General features: G+C 52.5%; 1 protein-coding gene across 3 annotated transcripts in view; it reads left to right on the top strand.

Annotated features, from left to right (window-relative positions):
- Sorcs2 (sortilin related VPS10 domain containing receptor 2) overlaps window positions 1-13,074 on the top strand; it is a 412,336-nt gene that overhangs the window by 352,682 nt on the left and 46,580 nt on the right. For all 3 annotated transcript variants that reach the window (XM_008832857.3, XM_029563427.1, XM_029563428.1), the window contains exons 5-8: window positions 908-987; window positions 3,195-3,259; window positions 5,057-5,175; window positions 7,056-7,145. In XM_008832857.3, coding sequence (XP_008831079.1) covers window positions 908-987; window positions 3,195-3,259; window positions 5,057-5,175; window positions 7,056-7,145 — 354 coding nt within the window. The remainder of the gene's footprint in view (window positions 1-907; window positions 988-3,194; window positions 3,260-5,056; window positions 5,176-7,055; window positions 7,146-13,074) is intronic.

Here is a 13,074-nt window from a genome sequence, read left to right as displayed (position 1 = left end):
AAAGCTTATGGTTTAATAGTGATGTGTTTGTGTGTCAGGTTGACAAGGGGTCAATTGTGCTAGATAGCTTTAGTGTTAACTTAATACACCTGGGTTGAGGAAGCCACAATTGGGGCATTGCCTCCATTGGACTGGCCTGTGGCCATGTCTGTGGGGCATTTTCTTGATTGTTGAGTGATGTGGGAGGGCCCAGCCCACTGTGGGTAGTGCCACCCCTGGGCAGGTGGGCCTGTGTTGGATAAGAGAGCAAGCTGAGCAGGGGCCAGGGGAGCAAGCCAGTAAGCGGCATTCCTCCATGGCCTGTGCTCCAGCTTCTGCCTCCAGGTTCCTGCCCTGAGTTCCTACCTTGGGCTCCCTGATGAACTGTGACCCAGGATATGTAAGACAAATAAACCCTTTCCTCCCCAAGTTGGTATTGGTCAGAGTATTTTGTCACAGCAATGGAGAAACAAACTAAGATGCTCCCCAAGCCCGGGGTCCTCCTGAGTGAAGTCCCAGTTCCCAGTGTGAAGGGTACCATAGGCCCCAACCCACCTGTGCAGAGCCCCTGCTGTGGGTTCCCACCCCTTCTGTGACTGCTTGCACTACCCCAGCCCTCTGCATTTGCCGTCTCCCTCCCTTAGCATCCTAGAGCCCTCTGCTGCAGGCCCAGGCACACCCCTGGGAGGCCCCTAGATTTCACCTGGAGAGCCTCTCCCTTACTCCCTCCAGTCCACCTGGATAGGGAGAGCTCTGCATGGAGCCTTCTCTCCAGCTTCAGCCCTTGGGGATGGCCTGCAGCTTCAGCAAGTGGACCCGTGTGTCTATGGGACAAGACTGACATCCCTGGAGGGGGAGGGAGGGTCTGTGTAGAAGGGAACGCCCTCTCATTCTCACGGCCAAACTTTGTCTCTCTCTTGCCCTGAAGCTCTATGTATCATCTGAGTCTGACCTGGGAAAGAAGTGGATACTTCTGCAGGAACGAGTAACCAAGGACCACGTGTTCTGGTGAGAGCCCTTTCCACTGGGGTCTTTGTCCCAGGCCCTACCCCCTCTTCACCCCAGGGACCTTCAGAGTCCTATGTCTGCCCCTGGAAGCTCGCATAAGAAACAGGTAGGAGTCCGGGGCTCAACATCCCTTGGGCCTGGTTTTCCCAGTGGCCCAGCCTGTGGTATTGAGAACCTCGGGCTCCCTCCTTGTCCTCCATTTCCTCCTAGTGGAAAGAGGTGTGAGATGCAGGGGCCCTGACACAACACAGCAAGCACTGGGTGGCTCAATGATCCTGGCCCCCCTCTCCCAACTCCTCCCCAACTCAGCACCCACCTGCTTCTGAGAGGGGCCCTGGGGGCAACTGCATCCTCCCCACGGCTGCCTGGACCCTGTCTATCTAGGTCCCCTTTTCTGGCCACAGCATCACTGTGTTCAGCCCTGCCAGGTAACCAAGGAGAAGACGGACTGGGTCAGGGTGAGACAGGACCCAGCATGCCCACCTGGCTTGCTGAGGGACAAAGCAGGGAAAGTATGAATGCAGGCAGGCTGGGGTGCTGGCTCCCCATTTTCATGACCTTCTGGGAGTCCCACAGGGACTTGGGCAGCATTCCAGCCCCACAGCCCAGTAAGGCAGCTGTGAGGGTCAGGAAACACACACTGACTGCTGGAGCAAGACCTTAGAGGACAGGATTCTACCCGGGTCCCAGGCAGTGAAGAGGGAGTAGGAAGCCAGGGCAGCTGCCTCAGAGCCCACACCTGCCCCCAGCTGGGACCATGATTCCCTTTCTAAACATGTACTTACCTGCAGTGGCTCCCTATCACATTGCTTTTTCTTTTGCACACACACACACACTTTCTGTCTTAGCACATATGGACACCAGACTTTGTACTGGCCTCCAAGCCAGGCCACAGTCCTGTCTCCAACAGGGATGCATGGTGGGAAATGCCCCTTCCCCCACTTGTAACTCCATGCTATCCTGGCAAGGCTTTGGCTCCTGAGTACTGGAAGCTGGTTCTGAACTCTGGCTCGACACATCTGTGCTCTCTGTTCCAGGGGAAGAGTGACGACTGTCCCTCTCTGGCAGCCCATGGGAGTTCCCATTCTTTCCTTGAGAGCAGAGAGCTGCTATCAATCACAGGCCCAAAATTGGTGTCACTTGTTGGGAACAGAAGCTGCAGGTTGAAGGGCTCCCAGGAAGGGAACCAAGGTCAGGAAGTGGGATTTCTCAGGGAGCTCTGCAACCTCTTCTAAGCCAGGGGTGTCCAGCTCCAGCTTGGCTCATGGAGATTCTGGCTAGAGAGAAAGCAGCCCTGGGGTAAAAGGAGCGGGCTAACTCTAGGCATGGTCTCAGGCTAATCTGATTGGCTCAGCCTACATGTTTCTCCAGTGGCTCCTGGCTCTGCTGCTGCTATGTAGGAGAACCACAGGAAGCCTGGCAGCAGCCAGCAAGATCCCTTTTCTAATGTGGTGTCAGGCAAGGGACCGCCCCTGTTGTAAGCAGTAGATAATACTGCTTTGACAGTTCTGTCCATGGACTGGCAGCAGAAACTGCCAAGGCGCCTGCTCCTTCTTGGGCCTGACTCATTAGCGTTGTTAAAGCTACACAACATGCAGGCTCCTTAAGGCAGCCTTGAGGGGTGCAGCAGGTGCTTGTTCTGGGCCTGTCGCCCTGCCCGCCCCAGTCAGCAGCCCTGGAGAATAAGCTTCCAAGTAGAAACCAGCTGCTACCCTGTTTTGAATGAGCAAGTGAATAAATGAATGAGTGAGTCAATGAGTGGGTGAGTGAGTGGGCCAACCTGGGACATTCTTGGGAGAGATCTTCCTCAGGGTACGCAGTGGTAGACAGCTTGACCAGTCAGCTGCCAAGCAGAGGAGAGGGACAGCCACTCAGATCTAGAACCTGATTGGAATCTCAGTGAATCTGAGACAGTGTGAACCTGAACAGGTCTCTGTGTTCCTTGGAGTTTCTGTGTGCACAGCCCCCGCCCCATTGCCTCAGCTGGGGAGGAAGCTCCTGGTGGAGAAGCTGGTCTCTTATAAACAGCCCTATGGACAGGCTGGTGACAGCTCCATCCAGACTTCTGTTGGAACATGTGGCTTTGGGGAGGAGGGAGCTGTGAGCAAGGGTGCATCATACCCAGGGAGGCCGTGTGGTCAGTGCAGCCCAGCAGAAGGGCTTAGCAGTGCTTTCGCTGGTATCAACCTCGGCCCATTCTTTTCCAGGGCTGTGTCAGGGGTGGACATCGACCCCAACTTGGTCCACATGGAGGCCCAGGACCTCAACGGAGGTAAGTGGATGGTATGTGGTCACAGGTGTCCCTGAGAGTTCTCATCCAATGGCACAGTGCAGCCTGTCCCCTGCTTACTGGTGTGTTTTCCGTGGCCAGCCCTGCACAGTCAACCTCGCTGTATTCTGACGTGGCATAATTCTAAACACACTTGTTTCCCGTTGGGGATGAATTGAAGAAACATGCTCAGTGGAAAGTTTATTAAAAGGGCAATTTGCTCCTCCTCCTGAGCACTGAGTGTATCCCACCGGAGGCCCCACCCGGCCTGGCTGAAAGCCGAAGTGACTAGGAGTCTCTGTGGCTCCTCTCCCCCAGGCAGCAATTGTGCAGTTTCCTGCCACTGACAGACCTTCTTGCTGTGAGGAAGTCCTCTGTGCGCCTATGGGGCTGGAGGAGGTACTAACGGTGGTACCAACTCCACTGGCTTTTAATCATAGGGTGTTCCAAAACTGAAACGTTCTAGAACATCAGAGGTGAGAAAGATTGTACTTTTCATCTAACAAATGCGTTTTGAGTCCCCATTATTCCAGACCCATTGCTGCCCCTGGGGGTACTGTGGACAGGAATAAGTGGCCCTGACCCTGACTCTGGGACAGTGGTACAGATGCAGTTCTTGGGGAATCCTTAGTCACAGATGATTTAAATTAGCCTGGCTGTACTAGGCATGGGACAAAGACCCTGACAGGGGTGGGAAGGAAGGATAGATGAGAAATGGAAGGATGGACGGGTGGGTAGGTGGATGGATGACGGATGGGAGGGTGGATGGATGACGGATGGGAGGGTGGATGGATGGGAGGATGGATGGAAGGGAGGATGGATGGATATATGGATGTGTGGATGTATGGATGGGAGGATGGATGGATGGGAGGATGGATGGATGGGAGGATGGATGGATGGGAGGATGGATGGATGTATGGATGTATGGATGGATGTGTGGATGGATGGATGTGTGGATGTGTGGATGTGTGGATGTGTGGATGGATGGATGGATGGATGTGTGGATGGATGGATGGATGTGTGGATGGATGGATGGATGTGTGGATGGAAGGGAGGATGGATGGATGTATGGATGTATGGGAGGATGTATGGATGGATGTGTGGATGGATGGATGGATGTGTGGATGGATGGATGTGTGGATGGATGGATGGATGTGTGGATGGATGGATGGATGGATGAGTGCATAGGTTAATGAATGAGTGAATAGATGAGTGAGTGAAGTGGATGAGATGTGAGAGTGAGGGAGCAAGTGAATGAATGATTGAGTGAATAAATGAATGCGTGAAGGAGTGAGTAAGTGAGTGGGCCAGGGCTTGATAAGTAGGCTGTCCTCTGAGTGTGGCCTTTTCCACTGGCCCTGGAAACTTCCTTTCAGGGTGGATACAGTGGCTTCCTGGCAAAGCCCAAGTTCAGTTTTCTTTGTTGGATCTGAGTAAAGACAGAAGCTTTGTCTCTTAGAGGGAAAGAATAGAGCCACCTGCTCTGGCCCAGTTAAGTACCTAAGTGTGTGAAGGGCCTGGTGCGGTGCCCACAGGGTCTGGCTGTCTCATCCTGTCTGGTGACTATGGCTCTCCGGTGTCCCCTGCAGGGGGTTAACAGGCTCTCTCCTCAGTGCTCCAAGCCCCCAGTAGTTCCTCGGCGCTGGCAGGGGGCATCACGGTGGGGCCCTTGAAACACCAAGCCACAGTCCAACCCCAGGGCAGTGGTGTTCCCAAGTGGCTGTAGCCCAGAGACCTCTCGGTTCCCACTTCTCTGCTGCCTGCAGTGGAGTCTGCATGGGTATCTCGTGTCTCCCACAGATTTTCGGTATTTCACCTGCCAGATCCACAACTGCTCGGCTCAGTCCCACAAGGTACCTTTCCCTGACCCCGTCGACCAGGGCTCCCTGACGGTGCAGGATGAGTACATCTTCCTGAAGGTGAGTGAGTCTCTCTGGGAAATAAAACATCACAAGAGGTGGTAAAGGGGCTACTTTACTTCAGAGTGCCACTTGGCAGGTCAAGGCATCCCTGCATCTGTACTGTGACTATAAGTACCCACAGAGCCCCTCCCTGGCAACATCAGAGCCTTGGTCCAAGATTGTTGCTGACTCCTCCCTCTGCCCACCAGGAACCTCCCCTCAGTCTGGGGTCCCCAAATCTGAGCCCATTTGACTCTACTTGTTTCCTTCCATGCTTTGGGACTGACACCTTTGGGTGCTCTGGTCATTACATCCTTGTAACCAGGACACTGCTGTGGTGACCCCCCCCAACCCCCGTACCCTCAGGCCACAGTTCAGCCACCACATGATCCAGGCCAATTTGGAAACTCATGAACACTGTCTGGCAGCTTCTTGATTGCTTCCGTGGCCCCAGAGTGGCACAGTTGTACCCATGGTAGAAGGGCAGGTAACCTGAGACCACCACTTCCCCCGACAGAGACATGCCTCCCACATGACTAATGCCCATAACCCTTTGCTCTGATGATGTCGTATTGGCTTCTGTTACTGGAGAAAAGAACTGAACCCTAGAAAACCAAAGCCTTGTCAAGCATCACACTTGGAGGCTGCCCTGCTCCCTGTGCATTCCGTGGTCAGGTGAGGCCCAGCTGCCTCTCCCTGCCTGGCTCACATCAGAGAGGCCCTTTCCCAAGCTCCCAGGACCTCTGTGTCCAGGTCCCAGCAGTGGAGCTGGCTCCTTAGGACTGAGAGGTGGCCTTTCAGGGGTGGCCCCTAAGGAGTGATCCCTCGGGGGCTTGGGTGGCCCCTCAGTACTGGGTGGTGACCCCTCAGGGGTGGGGGTGGCCCCTCAAGGCTGCTCCATAGGGCCCTCAAGAATGTTATCCCCATTTCCAGAGAAGCTGAGCTCAGAAAGGCTATGTTACCACTGGAGGCAACATAGCCAGACTCAGCTGGACTCTGAAGTCCTGTGTGTGTGCCAGAGCTCCATGCTGAACAGTCAGTCACCCGCATAGGAACCTGTGTACACAGGGGACTCACACACAGGACTCATACTGTCTCATACACACACACTCACATGGAGCACCCCATAAATGCATCACACAGATGTGTGCTCATATGCATACACACTTACATGGTATACACAGAACATGAGCAGAGAACATGCATGTGCACAGAGATGCTCTCTCAGAGATAGAGGTGCACGTGGTCCTACACGTGCTCTGTATGTGCACATGGACAACCTAGGGTTACAGAGAGCTGCCTCCTGAGGAACCACCACCATCCCATCCCCCACGTCCTTCCCATCACTCATTCTCAGCCTTCGATGCTCAAGGAAACAGAAGCCTTTCCTCCACCTCCTCAGCAGTGCAGGAGACCAGCCACCAGATCTCTAGGCTTCAGTTTCTCCATCTGTGCAAATGTCCACAGCTCATGGGACTGTTTTCTGTGCAAGGGTCAGAGGCACCGCCCTGGTGGAGCACTGGAGTGGTGTTGGCCAGGTGGTTGGGCCTTGGGGAACAGGGCCTACTTTGGTTCCCATGCCTAGAGGCTTGATGGTCACCTTCAGTGACTCTCACTTGTCCTTGACCTGTCTTCCACCCCGACCCAGAGGCTCACTGAATAGCTTTCTCTGAGAGCATTCTGGGAACCGGAACTTTCCCCACCTTGTCCTGTAACTGGAGTGCTGAGAGATGGGAGGAGAGGGCAGGAACTGCACAGGAAGACTTCCTTGGGCAGCGGCTGTCCACAGGGGGCTGCCAGTCAAGAGGAACCATCAGGGACCTAAACACAGTTCATGGCTGCCTCATACCTTCACTTTGACAGGAGATCACATTCCTTAAACCTGTTTCCCCCCTTAGGCGACATCAGCAAACCGCACCAAATACTATGTCTCCTATCGCCGGAGTGACTTTGTCCTGATGAAGCTGCCCAAGTATGCCCTGCCGAAGGTGAGGTGGCCCGTCCCCATCCTGCGTCAGGTCCAGAGGCTGTGAGGCCTTGCACACTGGGGCTCAGGAGGGTTAGGAACAAGTGAGGCCACACTGCCTCAGCCCCTCCCTGCTCGTCTGCTGTGCTAGTCAACCAGGCCTCAGACTGTCGGCTCCATCCTGTCCTAGGCCTCTGCCAGGTGTCCCTTCCATCCCCTCTGCCAGCCTTGTCCTGCCCCCACACTACCACATCTCAGTAGCCACCTCACTTCCTGGTGATCCCAGACTGGCCTGGGCCTTTGCACACTGCCCCACCCTGGATGTATGTTCTCAACAGCCAGGGATTGGGGTCCTCCTGAATCTCCCTCCCTGATCTCACCTGCCAGGGTGTTTCTGCTGTGTTACACAGGAAGGAGACTCGGGTTCAGAGAGGCTGAGTAGCCTTTTGGAGGTCACACAGCTAATTAGAAGCAAGAGCAGGCCTCCGACCCAGGTCTGGGCGAGTCTGAGCTGAGCCTCACACTGTCTCCAGAGGCCATTCAGAGGGCTGCCTTTGTAGCTCTCCGCCCCTGGATGTGATGCAGAAGTGAGGCTGTACCTTCCCTCCTCTGCACATTCATCCAGTGCCAACGTAAGCCAGGAGCTGGGCAAGGAGGGGCTGCCACAGGTAGGAATCAGACACTGGTGCCTGCCTGCTGCTATGGTGTGTTCAGAGAGGGACAGACAGGCCAGGTGGACAGACCAGACCAAGTAACGAGTGGTGATGTGTGCTGTGAAGGGAGCAAGAAGGAGAGAGAGAGGAGAGAGAGGGGAGAGGGGAGAGAGAGAGGGGAGAGGGGAGAGGGGAGACGGAGAGGGGAGAGAGATGGAGAGGGGAGAGAGACGGAGAGGGGAGAGAGACGGAGAGGGGAGAGAGACGGAGAGACGGAGAGGGGAGAGAGACGGAGAGACGGAGAGAGGAGAGAGACGGAGAGAGAGAGATGGAGAGAGGAGAGACGGAGAGAGAGAGATGGAGAGAGGAGAGACGGAGAGAGGAGAGAGGAGAGAGACGGAGAGAGGAGAGAGACGGAGAGAGGAGAGAGACGGAGAGAGAAGACGGAGAGAGAGAGACGGAGAGAGAGAGATGGAGAGAGAGACGGAGAGAGGAGAGAGAGAGGAGCACATTTGTGCGTGAGAATGACTCAGGCCCAGCAGCACAGGCCCCTCGGCACATTAACACAGAGCGGCAAGCCTGGGAATACAGTAGCTTTGGGTTCATAGAAGGCAGGGCATGAGCAAAGGCCAAGGGCACAGAGCGAGGTGACAGAGGACAGCTTCTCAGGGCCTCCATGCCCAGGGTCTGTGTGTTTTAACGAACGGAGACTTTCCGAAGCCAAAGGGGAAGAGGCCTTTCTTAAACGTGTCTTTACAAACAGGAAAGAGAAAAGGTGGGAGGGGGAGGAAAGGAGCCAGTTTACTAGATTAACGCAGGCTTGGCTGAGAGACTAAATTAAAAGCTACAAAGCAGGTGCCCTGGGGGTGAGAGGCTTTCCCGGGCTGCTAGGGTTGTAGCACAACCCCAGGGCTTTGGGCATGGGCCTGGTGGAGGGAGGAAGGCACATAGCCACCAGCTGCCTTACACTCCCTGCTCCCTGCTGGGTCCCCAAGGAAGGAGCCTGTGGCCAGGGTTAGGACTTTTGTGACCAAGGCTAAGTCCCTGAACCTCCCAGCACTCTGAGCCCTCTATCCAGGGGCCTGTGGGCCTGCTCCCCTCTCTTCACCAGGCTCAGCAGAGAGCAGAACTAGGTCCCATCAGCGACTCAGAGACCTGCTTATTGAATTTCCTAATCAGATTTTGTTGTTTTCTGGTGAGTTTGTAACTCTTGCCTGCTTCCTCCCCACAAACCACCCCATCGTTTTGTAAATTGCCTGGATAATACCATGAGAAACAGGAGTAGCCGGGGGGAAGGTAGGGGTTCATGTGCTCGAGAGCCTGTTCCCCTCTTACCAACTCCATTCTGGTCCCCACTTGTCAGATACCAGAGTGACTTTGGTATCGCCAACTCAGGAGCAGGGTCCCCAGCATCCAGGTTAACATGACATTGTGCCCAGATGTTTTTCTAAAATGATGCATGATACCCACTGTAAGTGACTGACAGCTGGACTTCTGAGAGCCTGTGTCCTGGCTGGCCCAGCTACAGCCAGCCTCTTGTTCAGACATACAGGGGATGCGGTGACTACATTTCCCTGCTAGGATTGCTGGGGAGTTTTCTCAGGACAAAGTCCAAGGAGACCTTCCCAGCTGAGCACCCGGATGTTTGTGCCTTGCAGTTGGTTTCTAATGGCACTCCATCCTGCCACCCACCCAGCTGGACCACTGTCAGCACCGTGTGGCCCAGGTCTGTGTTCTACTGTGTTCTCCATGTGCTGTGTCTAAGGGGCCATGTGACACCATTCTGTTTCCATCTACCTACCCTCAGAACGTATTAAAGGGACAGTTGTTAGTACACGTCAGCATCCTTGATTTGAATTGTTGACTTGTAATGAATCTAAAAAATACTGAAGCTTCCTAACAGAGAAAAATTGTTCAAAGCTCTAAACAAAGGAGCTGAGGAGTCCAAATAACTATGAATTATGTAAAAACATTCATAAGGACAAGAAGGATGCAGATTTACTTGAAAGAAAAATACTCCTGTATTTGTAATGAACTTATTTAAAGTAAAACAAGATTCCTGACACAGAATAGAGGAGAGGGACGCTGGGAAAGGTGGCATGTTCAAGCTCCAGTAGATGCCTCCCTACTCAACACCTGCACTTCAGAGTGTAGGCACGTGGCTATTCTGGACTTTTAGAGTCTTTTGTAAGGCCTCTAGTGTCCAGGCATTTGATGGTATAGCCAGATTACTTCGGACAATTTAAGCTCTTGGCCTGGGAGTGGTACCCATGCCTACCCTGTCCCACAGCAGGCAAATAAATGCATGTGAACTCCCAAGGCAGCTGGCATGCAACCTAGGTGACCGAGGTGGGCAGTGCAGATCTTGTCCTCCAAGTACCAGCCCTGTGCTCTGATGTTGATGGCCACGACCAGCGGAAGCAGAGCCAGAGGCTATCCCCATTCCATCAACTCTCTTTTCCCTTTGGGAGTCAGACACGTAAGGGCCAACAGACCCAAATGCAGCCATGTGTACAGGAGAGAGCCTGACAGGGCCAAGCTGAGTCCTGATGAGGAATAGCCCATGATAGAACAAAAAGCAAATGGCCATCTCTGCAGAAAACAGACAGTTGAACTTTCAGAGTTACAGTAATAAAAATTCAAGCATCCAGTTTTAGCTGGACATGATGGGACCTACCTATAATCCCGGCACTCGGGAGGCTGAGGCAGGGGGATCACAAATTTGAGTCCAACTTGAGCTACAGAGTAAGACTTTTAAAAAAGTCATCCAAGGGCTGGAGAGATGGCTCAGTGGCTAAGAGCACTGACTGGTCCTGCAGAGGACCTGGGTTCGATTCCCAGCACCCACATGGTGACTAACAACTGTCCTGTAACTCCAGTTCCAGGGAATCCAATGCTCTCTTCTGACTTCTGTGGGCATTGCATGACATGAGTGCACTTACCTACATGCAGACAATACACTCATACACATAAAATAAAAATATTTTTTAAAAACTCAACAAACAAAAGGAAACAACCACAAATAAATTCCAGTTTCAGCAACCAAAAGTCACAGAGAAACAGGAATGAATCATCCACCCAAAACAAAAATCAACAGAAACTATTCCTGAGAAAGACCATCTAGCGGACCTACTAGAAGACTTTAATAGAACTGTCTTAAGATGCTCAGAGAACTATAGGAAGACACGGGGGAAATCAAAGAAACGCTGTCCGAACAAAGTGGACATGTCAAGGAAAAGACAGGAAGCATTAAAGGAGACCGAAGAGGAAGTCCGCAGCAATAATTGGAAACAATTCAAAACTGGGGAAGGAAGTTCACTGGAGGGATTCCAGGACAGCTTTGGGCAAGCAGAAGAAAGAATCAGAACGTTAGGCAAGGCGATGGGACTTACTGCATCTGAGGCCCTTTTGACACCACTAGACAGAGCAGCATATGCATTATGGGAGTCTGGGAAGGGGGGAGGGGGAGAGGGCAGACAGTTTTGTGAGACACTGGCATATCCCCAGATTCATGAAGCATGTGAATATAAATCTCAAAGGTTGCCCAACACTGATGTGCTGAACACACAATCACACACAAAGGTGCGTATGGTGCAGAGCCGAAAGTCAAGGAGCCGGTCTGGAAAGGAAGCGATTTGTCACTTACCAGGGATCCCTCGTGAGACTGCCTGCAGATCTCACGGAAACCCCCCGGGGGCAGAAGGCAGAAGCCAGGGCAGTCAAAGCACTGAATAGGAGTGCCAACTCACTGGGGTGTCTTGTGAATTTCCTATAAAAATCTATGGACAGGCTGGAGAGATGGCTCAGCAGGATCTTCTAGAAAATGCAAGTTGGGTTCCCAGCCCCCACATCCCACCACTCACAACCTCCCATAACTCTAGTTCTAGGGGATCTGACGCCCACTTCTGGCCTCTGTGGGCACCTGCACACATGCGGCATACTCAGACATGTTTCTATGTGTACATAAATTTTTTCAATCTGTGCAGACATTTCTGAGATTTCATATAAAGGTCCATGAGGGATTTCTGCTATCATGTTTGTTAAAATCTTTTTAAACTTTTCCACATATGTGCTATATAAATGATTTAGGGGGCTAGAGAGGTAGCTCACTGGCTACTCTTGCAGAGGGCCTGGGTTCAGTTCTCAGTACTAACAACTGTCTAACAACTGTCCATAACTACAGTTCCAGGGGATCTGACGCCCTCTTCTGAGCTCCATAGGCATTGCGCGACATAGGTGCACTTATATACAAGCAGGCAATACACCCATACCCATAAAATAAAAATAAAATTTATATATGAGTAACTGTAAGTACAAATACATGAATTGTGTAACTTACGCATATACGACTTCTGCCTGCATGCCTCCTCCTTTTTTTTCTGACCATCTCCCTTCATTTCAAGGAAAGGATTTGTAGACATCCTTCATCTTAGTTTAACCAAACTCACCCTAACACTTCTGCATGGCTTCCCTGGGAAAAGGCCAATTTCTAAAAGCTGCCAAAGAGATATTGACAGTTACCATGTGACTTCTGAGAACACACCATTGGAGTCCAGCCTTTCTCTCCCTCGTCCTGCTGCTGTGCATTTAGCCTGATGGCTGGAATTCCAGTACTCATCTTGGGCCATGAAGACAAACACCATGTCATGGGACAGTGGCCGGGCCACCCAGAAGGAGCCCCTGTCCCTGGGGACTTTACAGGGCTTCCACGCTAGCCTGCCTCCCACTGGGCTTCTCCTGCAGGCAGGAGAAATGAGCACTTGTCTTCCTGAAGTCACCTAATCCACTTGATAACAAATATGAACACCCTAACTATGTCCATTTACATATCTCTCGGGGCTTCATGTGCTGACACAGACACACACATGAAGGTTTTCTGCATCCTTTACCAATAGACTCAAGAAATGTTCTTCCTTGCCTAGAAATTGCGGAGGATAAATGTTTATTATGAAGTGGCAAGGTACTTGCTATTCTAATGAGTGAGGATTTTGAGCGGCCCTTCTCGGTCCTGGCCCTCATGAAGGGGAACAAGTGGCCTGTGTGCCTGCAGGGAAAGGAATGAATCTGAACTTCAGGATGAAGCATAACAGCATGCAGTGAGCACATTAGAGATGCGCTCCAATGCTCCAATGTGGTGATTTTCCTGCTTAGATTTATGGGAAGGAAATAAACAGAGAGGCGGGGAGGGACCGGGTCTGGAAACGTCCATGGTCCTGAAAGCATACCGGTGGGTCCTAGGCTCAGTGAAATACGGCTCGTCCACAAATGGCACATCATGCAGTCATTAAAAGTGGTGTT

The sequence above is a fragment of the Nannospalax galili genome, unplaced genomic scaffold (genome assembly GCF_000622305.1).
Source record: "Nannospalax galili isolate Female #2095 unplaced genomic scaffold, S.galili_v1.0 scaffold436, whole genome shotgun sequence".
Taxonomy (NCBI): Eukaryota; Metazoa; Chordata; class Mammalia; order Rodentia; family Spalacidae; genus Nannospalax; species Nannospalax galili.
Note: the sequence above shows the minus strand (reverse complement) of the source record. Positions and strands in the feature narration are given on the sequence as shown.